The sequence below is a fragment of the Telmatherina bonti genome (assembly GCF_933228915.1).
Source record: "Telmatherina bonti genome assembly, chromosome: 3".
Classification (NCBI taxonomy): Eukaryota; Metazoa; Chordata; class Actinopteri; order Atheriniformes; family Telmatherinidae; genus Telmatherina; species Telmatherina bonti.
In genome coordinates, this window is record NC_136621.1 from 39248633 (window position 1) to 39272839 (window position 24207).

The following is a 24207-nucleotide window of genomic DNA, read 5'->3' on the forward strand; positions in this document are numbered from 1 at the left end:
TAGGGTTTTTACAAACAACCACAGCGGAACAGTAATTTGTCACTTTAATCAGATTTTATTCTTACTTTCACCTCAGTAACACAAATAAACCACCTGGAACTGTTAGAATGGTGTTTAAGACACAGAATCCAGTTTCTCATCAGTCCCTGAAATGCTCCCAGCTGGTGATTTCTGAGTAGAAGGCGTCTCCAGGGCAGGAGGTGTAGTTCACCACCTGTCGGTGGCCTTGCAGGGTGAAGTTCTGCGCCAGTCCTCCCGACTTCACTGCGCATGTCACCAGGCGGTGACGCAACAGGTCCATGGCGTGGCGTGACGGCAGCGTGGCTGTGTAGTTACCGATCACGGACACGCCGTAGCCAGCGTGGTTGCGCCCTCTGGTGTGGGTGCCCAGCAGGTTCCAGCCCATGCCTTCATAGATGTAACCATCAGACCCAACAACAAAGCTGGGGGCGGGGGGGGGAGAAAAACCACATCGCTCATTACAGGGTCCCAAACTGGGGGTCGCGGTCCCTGTGAGGGTCCGGAGGTGTCAGCAGGATAATTGTAAAAAAACCAATTGTAAAAATTGTGAATAAACCAACAGTTATCAATTTTATGTATTTTTTTCTTTTTTTTTTTTTTTTACCAGAGCTGTAAATATTACATCATGAATCCTGAGATAAAGCTGAGAAATTAGCACCTTTTTTTTTTTTATAAAGTAAAGAAACTTTACGGTGGCCGACGGGTGCAAACGCGCTTCGTATATTAAAAACATGCTGGAAGACAGGAACAACTTCAAGAAGAAAATGCTACATAAAAAAAACAACAACAAGGAAATAAACAAAAACATAAGGAAACGCTGCATAAACAAAAACAACAATAAAGAAACTAAACAAAAACAACAATAAGGAAACTATATAAACAAAAACAATAATAAGAAAACTACATAAACAAAAACAACAAGAAGGAAACTACTTTAAAAACAACAACAAGGAAACTACATAAACAAAAACAACAATAAGGAAAGTCTACATAAACAAAAACAACAATAATAAGGAAACGCTGCATAAACAAAAACAACAAGAGGGAAACTACTTAAAAAAACAATAAGGAAATGCTACACAAACAAAAACAACAACAAGGAAACTATATAAACAAAAACAACAATAAGGAAAACACTTTAAAAAAAATTATTAGGAAACGTTACATGGACAAAAACAACAAAAAGGAAACTAAAAAACAAAAAAACAATAAGGAAAATACTTTTAAACAAACTATTAGGAAACGTTACATAAACAAAAACAACAAAAAGGAAACTATATAGACAAAAAAAAAATAAGGAAAATACTTTTTTTTTAAAAAAACTATAAGGAAATGCGACATAAACAAAAACAATAACAAGGAAACTCTACATGCAGTGTTTAAATCTTTAAGTTAAATTTGTTTTTGTTTATGCACAGTTGTCGTCTTGATGTTGTGTTTTCTTAGATGCAGTATGTTCTTATACATAAAGCACGTATCCACCTGTCGGTCACCATAGCAACTAATTATTTGTAAATCACCTTTCAAGATAATGAAACACAAACACAAGACAAAACAACAGAGAGACCATCAAACGAAATCAAACAGTAAAAGAGAGTTTGAAATGGTGTGTTTTAACACATCAACTATATTAGTCCATGTGTCGACTGAATGTGGTTTTATCTCTGTGGGAGGAGCTGCTTTGTCGCGTGGTGAAGCAAATCCACCCATTTTATTCTCCGTATTCATCAAAACTCATACGGTTTTCTAGCCTTATATTAGCCTTATATCTGGACGACGCTCATGAGCGTATATGAAAGTTGGACGAAGCCTCCTGCGGTTAAAAGTGAAGCCTATGCATAAGTGCATAAAACTGCAGTTCCCCCTTCACCCACTAGGAGCTGCAAAACAGAGCAAATCCCCATAGACTCCCATGTTAAAAAGACCAACTTCACAGCAGGAATAAACATGTTTACAGCAGAAATAAACATGTTTACAGCAGAAATAAACATGTTTACAGCAGAAATAAACATGTTTACAGTAGAAATAAACATATTTACAGCAGAAATAAACATGTTTACAGCAGAAATAAACATGTTTACAGCAGAAATAAACATATTTACAGCCTGGTACAAAAATCCATTTTAGGTTTAATAGGTCAGGTTTACCTTCATGACAACTGTGGGGGGAGTGAATTTTTTTCCTAACTTGCCCGTTTAAAAGTAATTTAATCTTGAAGTTCGTCCTATTTAGGGGCGTGTCCTTTTGATTGACAGGTACCTATCTCTGGCTTCACGTAAGAAGAACGTAGAACAACCACGGTTTTTAGCCGATTAACAACTTGACTTAGCTTTAGCCCGCTTACCTCCGTTAGCTGGTTAGCTCCTGTTAGCTCCTGTTAGCTCCGGGTTAGCTCAGTTAGTTTTTAGCTACAGGCAGCGTGGAGTTCGCTCAATGTCAATCATCCACCATGACGCTCACAGCCCCCCTCTCAGCTCCACCTCTTTGCCCATATTTGTATTTTCCGGGCGAGACGACACACATGCCCCTCCCAAGATGGTGATTGTAGGAACCGCCCACCGAGCTTCAATTCAGCTCTTCAGAAACCTACGGGTGACGTCACGGAGGCTCCGCCCATCTTTTTATATACAGTCTGTGGTTGTGTGTGACGTCGCCAGACTGCATGCGGCTATTGGTCAGAGGTTCGGCCAATCAGAGGTCAGAGAGTGACATCACTGGAAGAGCAACTCGAACTCGCAAGTTGTTTACATTACGTGACAAGCAATGTAGCAACAAAAGCCTGTTCCGTGGTCCAACACTGAGGTGGAGACATGTCTTTGCCTGGTTGCTGAGGAAAGGATACAGAGGGAGCTAGATGGAGCGACACGAAATGAAAAAAATCTATCAAGAGCTTTCCGACTCGATGTCTACGGCTAGCAACAGAGTTTCCAGCAGCATCGAGAGAAGCTCAAAAAGCTTAAAAAGTGACAATCGGCAGGTCAAGGACCACAATGGCTGGAGTGGATCAAACAGACGAGACTGGAATGGGTTCCAACAAATGCAGACCAAAGTAGCAGATTGCCTCTCTTGTCCTGTGTTGTTATAGAGCTTGTCGTGCACATAGGGTGGCCAGATGTCACTCTTTGTGCGGGATAGTAACGCATTTCTATTACTTTTCACACATCCCACAAAACAGGGCGCTGTCCCGCATTTTTACGACCAGTCTTCAGGAAAAAAAACATAACAAAACTGGCTTTTACTGTGTGTGGCAAAATATTTGACGGCTGTCGCATCACACCGCCTGTTGATTTGAGTTACACTCATGTCAATCAAACTAGGAGGCGGGACTTAATGCACCCACTAATGAAAATAAATAAATAAATAAATACACCGATTGATCATGGAGGACAGGGAGACGACGGCAGCGAAGAAGAAGAGAAAGTGTTGTTACAACAAAGACTGGGAAAGCAGATATTCCTTGGTTAAACCTGTTTGAGGAGACTGTGAAAGGGTTTGGACTCTTTGTGTGTCTTCATTTCTGGTTTCCTGTTTAATTTTATAGTTTTCCTGTTTAGTTCACTTGTCTTGTTTCATGTTTAACCTTTGTTTCTGTTTATTAGATCACCTGGTCCTCTGTTAAGTCATTACACCTGTGTCTCATGATGTTGGCTGTATATATTCTCCTGGTTTTCTGTTCCCAGTTGCTGGATCATTTTGTTAGTTCCCTGCGTTAGTCCCCTGAGTTCCTTTGGTTGGAATGAATCTATCTTGAATCTGCATCCTTGTTGCTCATCTCTGCATTTGGGTCCACATCCCCACCGCCACCATGACAGTTTGTCAAAGTCATTTTTACATGCCACACGGCGGGGAATATGATGTGAAACGGCACAAAAATCCGAGTCACAAAAAACGCGCTACTAAGAGGGAGGCTTTATAATCACAGATTTGTTATGTTTGGTTAGTAATTTTATTACCAAAGAGCAAAAGAAAAAAAAATTTTTTTTTTAACTTTGTCATGACAGAGTGGGATTTCACATTGTCCCACATTTGGTGAGAGAAGATCTGGTCACCCTACGTACACAACACTGACGTCACCGTGATTTCACACAAACCCCGCCCCTTTTAGACCTGGTGTTAAACTGTAATGGAAAAGAAACAGGACCAAGCTGAGACGAGTCGAGTTGAGACAAGCTGGGACTGATGGAAAAGAGGCAGACATAGAATTACAAAGAACACTGCGACATTTGTTAGTTCCACACAAAGCTGTGAAGCTGCATGTCAGAGAAGCTATTTTGCTGATTAAATAAATATTTACCCCTGGATAAAGGATGTCTTTATCCCAGGAGGTGGGTTCCTGTTTCAGCAGGACCGTGTCAGATTTCGTTCTGCTGTCTGGTTTGTTTACAGTTTTTATGTACGATAGTAAAAACACTGCAGGTTGTTTGTGTCTGATATGATGGAGTTATGACTGTGATCTGTTTAAGCTTCTTCTTTCAGGCGGCTCACCTGTAACCGATGTCACTCCAGCCGCGATCTTCCTGGTGGAAACGCTGCATGGACCTCATGTTACGGGAGCAGGCGTGGAAGGACAAACAGGGGGATGAGGGTTCGTAGGTGTGGTGAATATAAAGAAACTGGAGAGGAAGAGACAGAGGGATGGGCGTACCCCACGGGGGTTTCGCCCCCCACTGACAGCGAGGGATGATGTGAGGGCAGTCTGTGTGCAGGAGGACAGAAAGTCACGGATCAGGAACATTAAGTTAAGATGATTTTTTTTTTATCTTCTGGAATATATTTATTCAGAGGAAGTAAGAATCTGCAATAAAACATAGATGAAGGGTCATAAAAGTTCATGTTTGAGACGTGACATTAAGTTACTATAATCATGTTGCTTTGAAAGACTCTTAAATGTCTGATTTATTTCTGTTTCTCTTTCTGCTGTTTACACCCACATGAAGTCACTTCATTAGTCATCTGTAACGTTGATATTACTAGTGTCTCTAAAATCCATCAGACAGCTGCAGTGGTCCTGCAGATCCAGTCCTCACTAAGACCAGCAAAGTGAATCATAAAAGTCCAGTCCTCAGATCTTCACCCTGGCTTCTAAGTCCTGCTGGTAGTTTAAGAAAAAAGGCTGAATGATGAAAAGACTAAATCCTTTCAGGATCTAATGGTTTGTGCTGAAATAACCAGATCCCTCAGGTAATCAGGGTCAGGTGGACTTTATCTTCCAAGAGTCAGAACTGAACAATGAGGCAGCGTTCAGTTGTTGTTTGCAAAATTAGCCATTTTCGTTTGTTTGACACAATTTTCGGATTCAATTTATTAAACTTGCAACAGACATCTGCAGTCAAATGTGTCCATCACACCACATCCCAGACCTAAAACCACATCCCAGACCCAACACCACATGCTAGACCTAACACCACATCCCAGACCCAACACCACATCCCAAAACCAAAACCACATCTCATACCCAACATCACGTCTCAGACCCAACACCACATCCCAGACCCAAAAACACATCTCAGACACAACACCCCATCACAGGCTAATAATCACATGCCAGACCAAAAATCAGATCTCAGACCTAACACCACATCCCAGACCCAACACCACATCCCAAAACCAAAACCACATCTCATACCCAACATCACGTCTCAGACCCAACACCACATCCCAGACCCAAAAACACATCTCAGACACAACACCACAACTCAGACTCAACATCACATTCCAGATCCAACACCACATCCCAGACCCAAAAACACATCTCAGACCCAATATCACATCTCAGACCCAACACCACATCCCAGACCCAACACCACATCCCAGACCCAAAAACACATCTCAGACCCAACATCACATTTTAGACTGAAATGTGGTGTTTGGTATTAGATCACATCTTAGACCCAACACCACATCTTAGACCCAACACCACATCTCAGACGGAACACCAAATCTCAGACCCAACACCACATCTCAGACGGAACACCAAATCTCAGACCCAACACCACATCTTAGACCCAACACCACATCTCAGACCCAACACCAAATCTCAGACCCAACACCACATCTCATAACCAAACACCACATCTCAGATCCAACATCACATCTTAGACCCAACACCACATCTCAGATGGAACACCACATCTCAGACCCAAAATGCGATCCCAGACCCCACACGACATACCAAAACCCAAACCAAATCTCAGAGCCAAAACCACATCTCAGACCCAACACGACATCCCAGGCCCAACACCACATTTCAGACCCAACACCACATCTCAGACCCAACACCACATCTCAGACCCAACACCACATTTCAGACCCAACACCACATCTCAGACCCAACACCACTTCTCAGACCCAACACCACTTCTCAGACCCAACACCACATCTCAGACCCAGCATCATATCTCAGACCCAACACCACTTCTCAGACCCAACACCACTTCTCAGACCCAACACCACATCTCAGACCCAGCATCATATCCCAGACCCAACACCACATTTCAGACCCAACACCACATCCCAGAACACAAACCAAATCTCAGAGCCAAAACCACATCTCAGACCCAACACCACATCTCAGACCCAACATCACATCTCAGACCCAACACCACATCCCAGACTCAAAATCACATCCCAGACCCAACACCACATCCTAGAACCCAAAGCAAATCTCAGACCCAACAGCACATCCTAGACCCAACTCCACATCTCAGACCATACATCACATCTCAGGCCCAGGACCACATCTCAGACCCAACATCACATCTCAGACCCAACACCACATCCCAAAACCCAAACCAAATCTCAGAGCCAAAAGCACATCCCAGACCCAAAATCACATCTCAAACCAAAAACCACGTCCCAGACCCAACGTCACATCTCAGACACAACACCACATCCGCGACCCAACATCACATCTCAGACCCTAAATCACATCTCAGACCCAACACCACATCCCAGACTCAAAATCACATCCAAGACCCAACATCACATCCCGGACCCAACATCACATCCCAGACCCAACACCACATCTCAGAGCTTACACCACATCTCAGACCGAACACCACATCTCAGACCCAACACCACATCCCAAAACCCAAACCAAATCTCAGAGCCAAAAGCACATCCCAGACCCAAAATCACATCGCAAACCAAAAACCACGTCCCAGACCCAACATCACATCTCAGACCCAAGACCACATCTCAGACCCAACAATAGATCTCAGACCCAACATCAAATCTCAGACTCAACATCACATTCCAGATCCAACACCACATCCCAGACCCAACACCACATCTCAGAGCTTAAACCACATCTCAGACTGAACACCACATCTCAGACCCAACACCACATCCCAAAACCCGAGCCAAATCTCAAAACCAAAAGCACATCCCAGACCCAAATGCACATCTCAAGCCAAAAACCACGTCCCAGACCCAACATCACATCTCAGACCCAACACCACATCCGCGACCCAACATCACATCTCAGACCAAACACCACATCTCAGACCCAACACCACATCTCAGACCCAACACCACATCTCAAACCCAACATCACATCTCAGACCCAACACCACATCTCAGACCCAACACCGCATCTCAAACCCAACATCACATCTCAGACCCAACACCACATCCCAGAACCCAAACCAAATCTCAGAGCCAAAACCACATCTCAGGCCCAACACCACATACCAAACCCAACACAACATCCCAGACCCAACACCACATCACAGACTCAAAATCACATCCCAGACCAAAAATCAAATCCCGGACCCAGCATCACATCCGCGACCCAACATCACGTCTCAGACTCAGCATCACATTCCAGATCCAACACCACATCCCAGACCCAACGCCACATCCCAGAACCCAAAGCAAATCTCAGACCCAACAGCACATCCCAGACCCAACAATAGATCTAAGACCCACCATCACATCTCAGACTCAACATCACATTTCAGATCCAACACCACATCCCAGACCCAACACCACGTCTCAGAGCTTACACCACATCTCAGACCCAACACCACATCCCAAAACCCAAACCAAATCTCAGAGCCAAAACCACATCCCAGACCAGACACCACAACTCAGTCCCAACATCACATCTCAGACCATACATCACATCTCAGACCCAAGACCACATCTCAGACCCAACAATAGATCTCAGACCCAACATCAAATCTCAGACTCAACATCACATTCCAGATCCAACACCACATCCCAGACCCAACACCACATCTCAGAGCTTACACCACATCTCAGAGCTTACAACACATCTCAGACTGAACACCACATCTAAGACCCAACACCACATCCCAAAACCCGAGCCAAATCTCAGAACCAAAAGCACATCCCAGACCCAAATGCACATCTCAAGCCAAAAACCACGTCCCAGACCCAACATCACATCTCAGACCCAACACCACATCTCAGACCCAACACCACTTCTCAGACCCAACACCACATCTCAGACCCAGCATCATATCTCAGACCAAACACCACTTCTCAGACCCAACACCACTTCTCAGACCCAACACCACATCTCAGACCCAGCATCATATCCCAGACCCAACACCACATTTCAGACCCAACACCACATCCCAGAACACAAACCAAATCTCAGAGCCAAAACCACATCTCAGACCCAACACGACATCTCAGGCCCAACACCACATACCAGACCCAACACCACATCTCAGACCCAACATCACATCTCAGACCCAACACCACATCCCAGACTCAAAATCACATCCCAGACCCAACACCACATCCTAGAACCCAAAGCAAATCTCAGACCCAACAGCATATCCCAGACCCAACTCCACATCTCAGACCATACATCACATCTCAGGCCCAGGACCACATCTCAGACCCAACATCACATCTCAGACCCAACACCACATCCCAGAACACAAACCAAATCTCAGAGCCAAAACCACATCTCAGACCCAACACGACATCTCAGGCCCAACACCACATACCAGACCCAACACCACATCTCAGACCCAACATCACATCTCAGACCCAACACCACATCCCAGACTCAAAATCACATCCCAGACCCAACACCACATCCTAGAACCCAAAGCAAATCTCAGACCCAACAGCACATCCCAGACCCAACTCCACATCTCAGACCATACATCACATCTCAGGCCCAACACCACATCCCAGACCCAAAATCACATCTCAAACCAAAAACCACGTCCCAGACCCAACATCACATCTCAGACACAACACCACATCCGCGACCCAACATCACATCTCAGACCCTAAATCACATCTCAGACCCAACACCACATCCCAGACCCAAAATCACATCTCAAACCAAAAACCACGTCCCAGACCCAACATCACATCTCAGACACAACACCACATCCGCGACCCAACATCACATCTCAGACCCTAAATCACATCTCAGACCCAACACCACATCCCAGACTCAAAATCACATCCAAGACCCAACATCACATCCCGGACCCAACATCACATCCCAGACCCAACACCACATCTCAGAGCTTACACCACATCTCAGACCGAACACCACATCTCAGACCCAACACCACATCCCAAAACCCAAACCAAATCTCAGAGCCAAAAGCACATCCCAGACCCAAAATCACATCTCAAACCAAAAACCACGTCCCAGACCCGACATCACATCTCAGACCCAAGACCACATCTCAGACCCAACAATAGATCTCAGACCCAACATCAAATCTCAGACTCAACATCACATTCCAGATCCAACACCACATCCCAGACCCAACACCACATCTCAGAGCTTACACCACATCTCAGACTGAACACCACATCTCAGACCCAACACCACATCCCAAAACCCGAGCCAAATCTCAGAACCAAAAGCACATCCCAGACCCAAATGCACATCTCAAGCCAAAAACCACGTCCCAGACCCAACATCACATCTCAGACCCAACACCACATCCGCGACCCAACATCACATCTCAGACCAAACACCACATCTCAGACCCAACACCACATCTCAGACCCAGCATCATATCTCAGACCCAACATCACATCTCAGACCCAACACCACATCTCAGACCCAACACCACATCCCAGAACCCAAACCAAATCTCAGAGCCAAGACCACACCTCAGACCCAACACCACATCTCAGGCCCAACACCACATACCAGACCCAACACAACATCCCAGACCCAACACCACATCACAGACTCAAAATCACATCCCAGACCAAAAATCAAATCCCGGACCCAGCATCACATCCGCGACCCAACATCACGTCTCAGACTCAGCATCACATTCCAGATCCAACACCACATCCCAGACCCAACGCCACATCCCAGAACCCAAAGCAAATCTCAGACCCAACAGCACATCCCAGACCCAACAATAGATCTAAGACCCACCATCACATCTCAGACTCAACATCACATCTCATACCCAACATCACGTCTCAGACCCAACACCACATCCCAGACCCAAAAACACATCTCAGACACAACACCACAACTCAGACTCAACATCACATTCCAGATCCAACACCACATCCCAGACCCAAAAACACATCTCAGACCCAATATCACATCTCAGACCCAACACCACATCCCAGACCCAACACCACATCCCAGACCCAAAAACACATCTCAGACCCAACATCACATTTTAGACTGAAATGTGGTGTTTGGTATTAGATCACATCTTAGACCCAACACCACATCTTAGACCCAACACCACATCTCAGACGGAACACCAAATCTCAGACCCAACACCACATCTCAGACGGAACACCAAATCTCAGACCCAACACCACATCTTAGACCCAACACCACATCTCAGACGGAACACCAAATCTCAGACCCAACACCACATCTCATAACCAAACACCACATCTCAGATCCAACATCACATCTTAGACCCAACACCACATCTCAGATGGAACACCACATCTCAGACCCAAAATGCGATCCCAGACCCCACACGACATACCAAAACCCAAACCAAATCTCAGAGCCAAAACCACATCTCAGACCCAACACCACATCCCAGGCCCAACACCACATTTCAGACCCAACACCACATCTCAGACCCAACACCACATCTCAGACCCAACACCACATTTCAGACCCAACACCACATCTCAGACCCAACACCACTTCTCAGACCCAACACCACTTCTCAGACCCAACACCACATCTCAGACCCAGCATCATATCTCAGACCCAACACCACTTCTCAGACCCAACACCACTTCTCAGACCCAACACCACATCTCAGACCCAGCATCATATCCCAGACCCAACACCACATTTCAGACCCAACACCACATCCCAGAACACAAACCAAATCTCAGAGCCAAAACCACATCTCAGACCCAACACCACATCTCAGACCCAACATCACATCTCAGACCCAACACCACATCCCAGACTCAAAATCACATCCCAGACCCAACACCACATCCTAGAACCCAAAGCAAATCTCAGACCCAACAGCACATCCTAGACCCAACTCCACATCTCAGACCATACATCACATCTCAGGCCCAGGACCACATCTCAGACCCAACATCACATCTCAGACCCAACACCACATCCCAAAACCCAAACCAAATCTCAGAGCCAAAAGCACATCCCAGACCCAAAATCACATCTCAAACCAAAAACCACGTCCCAGACCCAACGTCACATCTCAGACACAACACCACATCCGCGACCCAACATCACATCTCAGACCCTAAATCACATCTCAGACCCAACACCACATCCCAGACTCAAAATCACATCCAAGACCCAACATCACATCCCGGACCCAACATCACATCCCAGACCCAACACCACATCTCAGAGCTTACACCACATCTCAGACCGAACACCACATCTCAGACCCAACACCACATCCCAAAACCCAAACCAAATCTCAGAGCCAAAAGCACATCCCAGACCCAAAATCACATCGCAAACCAAAAACCACGTCCCAGACCCAACATCACATCTCAGACCCAAGACCACATCTCAGACCCAACAATAGATCTCAGACCCAACATCAAATCTCAGACTCAACATCACATTCCAGATCCAACACCACATCCCAGACCCAACACCACATCTCAGAGCTTAAACCACATCTCAGACTGAACACCACATCTCAGACCCAACACCACATCCCAAAACCCGAGCCAAATCTCAAAACCAAAAGCACATCCCAGACCCAAATGCACATCTCAAGCCAAAAACCACGTCCCAGACCCAACATCACATCTCAGACCCAACACCACATCCGCGACCCAACATCACATCTCAGACCAAACACCACATCTCAGACCCAACACCACATCTCAGACCCAACACCACATCTCAAACCCAACATCACATCTCAGACCCAACACCACATCTCAGACCCAACACCGCATCTCAAACCCAACATCACATCTCAGACCCAACACCACATCCCAGAACCCAAACCAAATCTCAGAGCCAAAACCACATCTCAGGCCCAACACCACATACCAAACCCAACACAACATCCCAGACCCAACACCACATCACAGACTCAAAATCACATCCCAGACCAAAAATCAAATCCCGGACCCAGCATCACATCCGCGACCCAACATCACGTCTCAGACTCAGCATCACATTCCAGATCCAACACCACATCCCAGACCCAACGCCACATCCCAGAACCCAAAGCAAATCTCAGACCCAACAGCACATCCCAGACCCAACAATAGATCTAAGACCCACCATCACATCTCAGACTCAACATCACATTTCAGATCCAACACCACATCCCAGACCCAACACCACGTCTCAGAGCTTACACCACATCTCAGACCCAACACCACATCCCAAAACCCAAACCAAATCTCAGAGCCAAAACCACATCCCAGACCAGACACCACAACTCAGTCCCAACATCACATCTCAGACCATACATCACATCTCAGACCCAAGACCACATCTCAGACCCAACAATAGATCTCAGACCCAACATCAAATCTCAGACTCAACATCACATTCCAGATAACACCACATCCCAGACCCAACACCACATCTCAGAGCTTACACCACATCTCAGAGCTTACAACACATCTCAGACTGAACACCACATCTAAGACCCAACACCACATCCCAAAACCCGAGCCAAATCTCAGAACCAAAAGCACATCCCAGACCCAAATGCACATCTCAAGCCAAAAACCACGTCCCAGACCCAACATCACATCTCAGACCCAACACCACATCTCAGACCCAACACCACTTCTCAGACCCAACACCACATCTCAGACCCAGCATCATATCTCAGACCAAACACCACTTCTCAGACCCAACACCACTTCTCAGACCCAACACCACATCTCAGACCCAGCATCATATCCCAGACCCAACACCACATTTCAGACCCAACACCACATCCCAGAACACAAACCAAATCTCAGAGCCAAAACCACATCTCAGACACAACACGACATCTCAGGCCCAACACCACATACCAGACCCAACACCACATCTCAGACCCAACATCACATCTCAGACCCAACACCACATCCCAGACTCAAAATCACATCCCAGACCCAACACCACATCCTAGAACCCAAAGCAAATCTCAGACCCAACAGCATATCCCAGACCCAACTCCACATCTCAGACCATACATCACATCTCAGGCCCAGGACCACATCTCAGACCCAACATCACATCTCAGACCCAACACCACATCCCAGAACACAAACCAAATCTCAGAGCCAAAACCACATCTCAGACCCAACACGACATCTCAGGCCCAACACCACATACCAGACCCAACACCACATCTCAGACCCAACATCACATCTCAGACCCAACACCACATCCCAGACTCAAAATCACATCCCAGACCCAACACCACATCCTAGAACCCAAAGCAAATCTCAGACCCAACAGCACATCCCAGACCCAACTCCACATCTCAGACCATACATCACATCTCAGGCCCAACACCACATCCCAGACCCAAAATCACATCTCAAACCAAAAACCACGTCCCAGACCCAACATCACATCTCAGACACAACACCACATCCGCGACCCAACATCACATCTCAGACCCTAAATCACATCTCAGACCCAACACCACATCCCAGACCCAAAATCACATCTCAAACCAAAAACCACGTCCCAGACCCAACATCACATCTCAGACACAACACCACATCCGCGACCCAACATCACATCTCAGACCCTAAATCACATCTCAGACCCAACACCACATCCCAGACTCAAAATCACATCCAAGACCCAACATCACATCCCGGACCCAACATCACATCCCAGACCCAACACCACATCTCAGAGCTTACACCACATCTCAGACCGAACACCACATCTCAGACCCAACACCACATCCCAAAACCCAAACCAAATCTCAGAGCCAAAAGCACATCCCAGACCCAAAATCACATCTCAAACCAAAAACCACGTCCCAGACCCGACATCACATCTCAGACCCAAGACCACATCTCAGACCCAACAATAGATCTCAGACCCAACATCAAATCTCAGACTCAACATCACATTCCAGATCCAACACCACATCCCAGACCCAACACCACATCTCAGAGCTTACACCACATCTCAGACTGAACACCACATCTCAGACCCAACACCACATCCCAAAACCCGAGCCAAATCTCAGAACCAAAAGCACATCCCAGACCCAAATGCACATCTCAAGCCAAAAACCACGTCCCAGACCCAACATCACATCTCAGACCCAACACCACATCCGCGACCCAACATCACATCTCAGACCAAACACCACATCTCAGACCCAACACCACATCTCAGACCCAGCATCATATCTCAGACCCAACATCACATCTCAGACCCAACACCACATCTCAGACCCAACACCACATCCCAGAACCCAAACCAAATCTCAGAGCCAAGACCACACCTCAGACCCAACACCACATCTCAGGCCCAACACCACATACCAGACCCAACACAACATCCCAGACCCAACACCACATCACAGACTCAAAATCACATCCCAGACCAAAAATCAAATCCCGGACCCAGCATCACATCCGCGACCCAACATCACGTCTCAGACTCAGCATCACATTCCAGATCCAACACCACATCCCAGACCCAACGCCACATCCCAGAACCCAAAGCAAATCTCAGACCCAACAGCACATCCCAGACCCAACAATAGATCTAAGACCCACCATCACATCTCAGACTCAACATCACATTTCAGATCCAACACCACATCCCAGACCCAACACCACGTCTCAGAGCTTACACCACATCTCAGACCCAACACCACATCCCAAAACCCAAACCAAATCTCAGAGCCAAAACCACATCCCAGACCAGACACCACAACTCAGTCCCAACATCACATCTCAGACCATACATCACATCTCAGACCCAAGACCACATCTCACACCCAACAATAGATCTCAGACCCAACATCAAATCTCAGACTCAACATCACATTCCAGATCCAACACCACATCCCAGACCCAACACCACATCTCAGAGCTTACACCACATCTCAGACTGAACACCACATCTAAGACCCAACACCACATCCCAAAACCCGAGCCAAATCTCAGAACCAAAAGCACATCCCAGACCCAAATGCACATCTCAAGCCAAAAACCACGTCCCAGACCCAACATCACATCTCAGACCCAACACCACATCCGCGACCCAACATCACATCTCAGACCAAACACCACATATCAGACCCAACACCACATCTCAGACCCAACATTACATCTCAAACCCAACATCACATTTCAAACCCAACACCACATCTCAAACCCAACATCACATCTCAGACCCAACATCACATCTCAGACCCAACACCACATCTCAGACCCAACATCACATCTCAAACCCAATATCACATTCAGACCCAACATCACATCTCAGACCCAACACCACATCCGCGACCCAACATCACATCTCAGACCCAACACCACATCCGCGACCCAACATCACATCTCAGACACAACACCATATCTCAGACCCAACACCACATTTCAGACCCAACACCACATCTCAAACCCAACATCATATCTCAGACACAACATCACATCTCAGACCCAACACCACATCTCAGACCCAACATCACATCTCAAACCCAATATCACATTCAGACCCAACATCACATCTCAGACCCAACACCACATCTCAGACCCAACACCACATTTCAGACCCAACACCACATCTCAAATCCAACATCATATCTCAGACCCAACACCACATCTCAGACCAAACACCACATCTGAGACCCAACACCACATCTCAGACCCAGCATCATATCTCAGACCCCAAACCAAATCTCAGAGCCAACACCACATCTCAGACCCAACACCACATCTCAGACCCAACACCACATCCGCGACCTAACATCACATCTCAGACACAACACCATATCTCAGACCCAACACCACATCTCAGACCCAACACCACATCTCAAATCCAACATCATATCTCAGACCCAACACCACATCTCAGACCAAACACCACATCTCAGACCCAACACCACATCTCAGACCCAACATTACATCTCAAACCCAACATCACATTTCAGACCCAACATCACATCTAATACCAAACACCACATTTCAGACCCAAAGCAACATCTCAGACCCAACATCACATCTCAGACCCAAAACAACATCCCAGACCCAACACCACATCTTAGACCCAACACCACATCTCAGACGGAACACCACATCTCAGACCCAACACCACATCTCATAACCAAACACCACATCTCAGATCCAACACCACATCTCAGACGGAACACCATATCTCAGACCCAAAATCCAATCCCAGACCCCACACGACATACCAAAACCCAAACCAAATCTCAGAGTCAAAACCACATCTCAGAGCCAAAACCACATCTCAGACCCAACACCACATCCCAGGCCCAACACCACATTTCAGACACAACATCATATCTCAGACCCAACACCACATCTCAGACCCAACACCACTTCTCAGACCCAACACCACATCTCAGACACAGCATCATATCTCAGACCCAACATCACAATCTCACAGCTAACACCACATTTCAGACCCAACACCACATCCCAGAACACAAACCAAATCTCAGAGCCAAAACCACATCTCAGACCCAACACCACATCTCAGGCCCAACACCACATACCAGACCCAACACCACATCCCAGACCCAACACCACATCTCAGACCCAACATCACATCTCATACCCAACGCCACATCCCAGACTCAAAATCACATCCCAGACCCAACACCACATCCCAGAACCCAAAGCAAATCTCAGACCCAACAGCACATCCCAGACCCAACGCCACATCTCAGACCATACATCACATCTCAGCCCGGGACCACATCTCAGACACAACAATAGATCTCAGACCCAACATCACATCTCAGACTCAGCATCACATTCCAGATCCAACACCACATCCCAGGCCCAACACCACATCTCAGAGCTTACACCACATCTCAGACCGAACACCACATCTCAGACCCAACACCACTTCTCAGACCCAACACCACATCTCAGACCCAGCATCATATCCCAGACCCAACACCACATTTCAGACCCAACACCACATCCCAGAACACAAACCAAATCTCAGAGCCAAAACCACATCTCAGACCCAACACGACATCTCAGGCCCAACACCACATACCAGACCCAACACCACATCTCAGACCCAACATCACATCTCAGACCCAACACCACATCCCAGACTCAAAATCACATCCCAGACCCAACACCATATCCTAGAACCCAAAGCAAATCTCAGACCCAACAGCACATCCCAGACCCAACTCCACATCTCAGACCATACATCACATCTCAGGCCCAGGACCACATCTCAGACCCAACATCACATCTCAGACCCAACACCACATCCCAAAACCCAAACCAAATCTCAGAGCCAAAAGCACATCCCAGACCCAAAATCACATCTCAAACCAAAAACCACGTCCCAGACCCAACATCACATCTCAGACACAACACCACATCCGCGACCCAACATCACATCTCAGACCCTAAATCACATCTCAGACCCAACACCACATCCCAGACTCAAAATCACATCCAAGACTCAACATCACATTCCAGATCCAACACCACATCCCAGACCCAACACCACATCTCAGAGCTTACACCACATCTCAGACTGAACACCACATCTCAGACCCAACACCACATCCCAAAACCCGAGCCAAATCTCAGAACCAAAAGCACATCCCAGACCCAAATGCACATCTCAAGCCAAAAACCACGTCCCAGACCCAACATCACATCTCAGACCCAACACCACATCCGCGACCCAACATCACATCTCAGACCAAACACCACATCTCAGACCCAACACCACATCTAGGACCCAGCATCATATCTCAGACCCAACATCACATCTCAGACCCAACACCACATCTCAGACCCAACACCACATCTCAGACCCAACATCACATCTCAGACCCAACACCACATCCCAGAACCCAAACCAAATCTCAGAGCCAAGACCACACCTCAGACCCAACACCACATCTCAGGCCCAACACCACATACCAGACCCAACACAACATCCCAGACCCAACACCACATCACAGACTCAAAATCACATCCCAGACCAAAAATCAAATCCCGGACCCAGCATCACATCCGCAACCCAACATCACGTCTCAGACTCAGCATCACATTCCAGATCCAACACCACATCCCAGACCCAACGCCACATCCCAATACCCAAAGCAAATCTCAGACCCAACAGCACATCCCAGACCCAACAATAGATCTAAGACCCACCATCACATCTCAGACTCAACATCACATTTCAGATCCAACACCACATCCCAGACCCAACATCACATCTCAGACCCAACACCACATCTCAGACCCAACACCACATCTCAGACCAAACACCACATCTGAGACCCAACACCACATCTCAGACCCAGCATCATATCTCAGACCCCAAACCAAATCTCAGAGCCAACACCACATCTCAGACCCAACACCACATCTCAGACCCAACACCACATCCGCGACCTAACATCACATCTCAGACACAACACCATATCTCAGACCCAACACCACATCTCAGACCCAACACCACATCTCAAATCCAACATCATATCTCAGACCCAACACCACATCTCAGACCAAACACCACATCTCAGACCCAACACCACATCTCAGACCCAACATTACATCTCAAACCCAACATCACATTTCAGACCCAACATCACATCTAATACCAAACACCACATTTCAGACCCAAAGCAACATCTCAGACCCAACATCACATCTCAGACCCAAAACAACATCCCAGACCAACACCACATCTTAGACCCAACACCACATCTCAGACGGAACACCACATCTCAGACCCAACACCACATCTCATAACCAAACACCACATCTCAGATCCAACACCACATCTCAGACGGAACACCATATCTCAGACCCAAAATCCAATCCCAGACCCCACACGACATACCAAAACCCAAACCAAATCTCAGAGTCAAAACCACATCTCAGAGCCAAAACCACATCTCAGACCCAACACCACATCCCAGGCCCAACACCACATTTCAGACACAACATCATATCTAAGACCCAACACCACATCTCAGACCCAACACCACTTCTCAGACCCAACACCACATCTCAGACACAGCATCATATCTCAGACCCAACATCACAATCTCACAGCTAACACCACATTTCAGACCCAACACCACATCCCAGAACACAAACCAAATCTCAGAGCCAAAACCACATCTCAGACCCAACACCACATCTCAGGCCAAACACCACATACCAGACCCAACACCACATCCCAGACCCAACACCACATCTCAGACCCAACATCACATCTCATACCCAACGCCACATCCCAGACTCAAAATCACATCCCAGACCCAACACCACATCCCAGAACCCAAAGCAAATCTCAGACCCAACAGCACATCCCAGACCCAACGCCACATCTCAGACCATACATCACATCTCAGCCCGGGACCACATCTCAGACACAACAATAGATCTCAGACCCAACATCACATCTCAGACTCAGCATCATATCCCAGACCCAACACCACATTTCAGACCCAACACCACATCCCAGAACACAAACCAAATCTCAGAGCCAAAACCACATCTCAGACCCAACACGACATCTCAGGCCCAACACCACATACCAGACCCAACACCACATCTCAGACCCAACATCACATCTCAGACCCAACACCACATCCCAGACTCAAAATCACATCCCAGACCCAACACCACATCCTAGAACCCAAAGCAAATCTCAGACCCAACAGCACATCCCAGACCCAACTCCACATCTCAGACCATACATCACATCTCAGGCCCAGGACCACATCTCAGACCCAACATCACATCTCAGACCCAACACCACATCCCAAAACCCAAACCAAATCTCAGAGCCAAAAGCACATCCCAGACCCAAAATCACATCTCAAACCAAAAACCACGTCCCAGACCCAACATCACATCTCAGACACAACACCACATCCGCGACCCAACATCACATCTCAGACCCTAAATCACATCTCAGACCCAACACCACATCCCAGACTCAAAATCACATCCAAGACCCAACATCACATCCCGGACCCAACATCACATCCCAGACCCAACACCACATCTCAGAGCTTACACCACATCTCAGACCGAACACCACATCTCAGACCCAACACCACATCCCAAAACCCAAACCAAATCTCAGAGCCAAAAGCACATCCCAGACCCAAAATCACATCTCAAACCAAAAACCACGTCCCAGACCCAACATCACATCTCAGACCCAAGACCACATCTCAGACCCAACAATAGATCTCAGACCCAACATCAAATCTCAGACTCAACATCACATTCCAGATCCAACACCACATCCCAGACCCAACACCACATCTCAGAGCTTACACCACATCTCAGACTGAACACCACATCTCAGACCCAACACCACATCCCAAAACCCGAGCCAAATCTCAGAACCAAAACACATCCCAGACCCAAATGCACATCTCAAGCCAAAAACCACGTCCCAGACCCAACATCACATCTCAGACCCAACACCACATCCGCGACCCAACATCACATCTCAGACCAAACACCACATCTCAGACCCAACACCACATCTAGGACCCAGCATCATATCTCAGACCCAACATCACATCTCAGGCCCAACACCACATACCAGACCCAACACAACATCCCAGACCCAACACCACATCACAGACTCAAAATCACATCCCAGACCAAAAATCAAATCCCGGACCCAGCATCACATCCGCAACCCAACATCACGTCTCAGACTCAGCATCACATTCCAGATCCAACACCACATCCCAGACCCAACGCCACATCCCAGAACCCAAAGCAAATCTCAGACCCAACAGCACATCCCAGACCCAACAATAGATCTAAGACCCACCATCACATCTCAGACTCAACATCACATTTCAGATCCAACACCACATCCCAGACCCAACATCACATCTCAGACCCAACACCACATCTCAGACCCAACACCACATTTCAGACCCAACACCACATCTCAAATCCAACATCATATCTCAGACCCAACACCACATCTCAGACCAAACACCACATCTGAGACCCAACACCACATCTCAGACCCAGCATCATATCTCAGACCCCAAACCAAATCTCAGAGCCAACACCACATCTCAGACCCAACACCACATCTCAGACCCAACACCACATCCGCGACCTAACATCACATCTCAGACACAACACCATATCTCAGACCCAACACCACATCTCAAACCCAACACCACATCTCAAATCCAACATCATATCTCAGACCCAACACCACATCTCAGACCAAACACCACATCTCAGACCCAACACCACATCTCAGACCCAACATTACATCTCAAACCCAACATCACATTTCAGACCCAACATCACATCTAATACCAAACACCACATTTCAGACCCAAAGCAACATCTCAGACCCAACATCACATCTCAGACCCAAAACAACATCCCAGACCCAACACCACATCTTAGACCCAACACCACATCTCAGACGGAACACCACATCTCAGACCCAACACCACATCTCATAACCAAACACCACATCTCAGACCCAACACCACATCACAGACTCAAAATCACATCCCACACCAAAAATCAAATCTCAGACCCAACATCACATCTCAAACCCAATATCACATTTCAGACCCAACACCACATCTCATACCCAGCATCACATCTCAGACCCAACATCACAATCTCAGAGCTAACACCACATTTCAGACCCAACACCACATCCCAGACTCAAAATCACATCCCAGACCCAACATCACATCCCAGACCCAAAACCACATCTCAGACCCAAAATCACATCTCAGACCCAACACCACATACCAGACCCAACACCACATACCAGACCCAACACCACATCCCAGACCCAACACCACATCTCATACCCAACATCACATCTCAGACCCAACACCACATCACAGACTCAAAATCACATCCCAGACCAAAAATCAAATCTCAGACCCAACATCACATCTCAAACCCAATGTCACATTTCAGACCCAAAACCACATCTCAGACCCAAAATCACATCCCAGACCCAACATCACATCTCAGACCCAAAATCACATCTCAGACCCAAAATAACATCTCAGACCCAACACCACATCCCCGACCCAAAACCACATCTCAGACCCAAAATCACATCTCAGACCCAACACCACATCCCAGAGCCCAAAGCAAATATCAGACCCAACAGCACATCCCAGAGCCAACACCACATATCAGACCCAACACCACATTTCAGACCCAACACCACATCTCAAACTCAACATCACATCTCAGACCCAACATCACATCTCAGAGCCAACACCACATTTCAGACCCAACACCACATCTCAAACTCAACATCACATCTCAAACCCAACACCACATCCCAGAACCCAAAGCAAATCTCAGACCCAACACCACATCTCAAACCCAAAACCACATTTCAGGCCCAACATCACATCTCAGACCCAACATCACATCTCAGACCCAACATCACATCTCAGAGCTAACACCACATTTCAGACCCAACATCACATCCCAGACCCAACACCACATCCCAGACCTAACACCACATCTCAGACCCAACACCACATACCAGACCCAAAACCACATCTCAGACTCAACACCACATCCCAGATTCCAAAGCAAATCTCAGAACCAACACCACATCTCAAACCCAACACCACATCTCAGACCCAACATCACATCTCAGAGCTAACACCACATTTCAGACCCAGCATCACATTTCAGACCCAACATCACATCTCAGACCCAACACCACATCTCAGACACAGCATCATATCTCAGACCCAACATCACAATCTCACAGCTAACACCACATTTCAGACCCAACACCACATCCCAGAACACAAACCAAATCTCAGAGCCAAAACCACATCTCAGACCCAACACCACATCTCAGGCCCAACACCACATACCAGACCCAACACCACATCCCAGACCCAACACCACATCTCAGACCCAACATCACATCTCAGACCCAACACCACATCCCAGACTCAAAATCACATCCCAGACCCAACACCACATCCCAGAACCCAAAGCAAATCTCAGACCCAACAGCACATCCCAGACCCAACGCCACATCTCAGACCATACATCACATCTCAGCCCAGGACCACATCTCAGACCCAACAATAGATCTCAGACCCAACATCACATCTCAGACTCAACATCACATTCCAGATCCAACACCACATCCCAGACCCAACACCACATCTCAGAGCTTACACCACATCTCAGACCCAACACCACATCTCAGACCCAACACCACATCCCAGACCTAAAACCACATCTCAGACCCAAAATCACATCTCAGACCCAACACCACATCCCAGACCCAACATCAAATCTCAAACTCAACATCACATCTCAGACCCAACATCACATCTCAGAGCTAACACCACATTTAAGACCCAACATCACATCTCAGACCCAAAACAACATCCCAGACCCAACACCACATCTCAGACCCAACACCACATCCCAGAACCCAAAGCAAATCTCAGACCCAACAGCACATCCCAGACCCAACATCACATCTCAAACCCAACACCACATTTCAGA

General features: G+C 47.2%; 1 protein-coding gene across 1 annotated transcript in view; it reads right to left on the reverse strand.

Annotated features, from left to right (window-relative positions):
- Window positions 1–139: 139 nt before the first annotated feature.
- The window catches only part of pglyrp2 (peptidoglycan recognition protein 2), a gene marked incomplete at both ends in the record, with an annotated part of 55702 nt that continues 31634 nt past the window's right edge, over window positions 140–24207 (reverse strand). The window contains 2 exons of the mRNA XM_079264159.1: window positions 140–443; window positions 4507–4717. Of these exons, the coding sequence (XP_079120285.1) occupies window positions 140–443; window positions 4507–4717 (515 nt within the window). The remainder of the gene's footprint in view (window positions 444–4506; window positions 4718–24207) is intronic.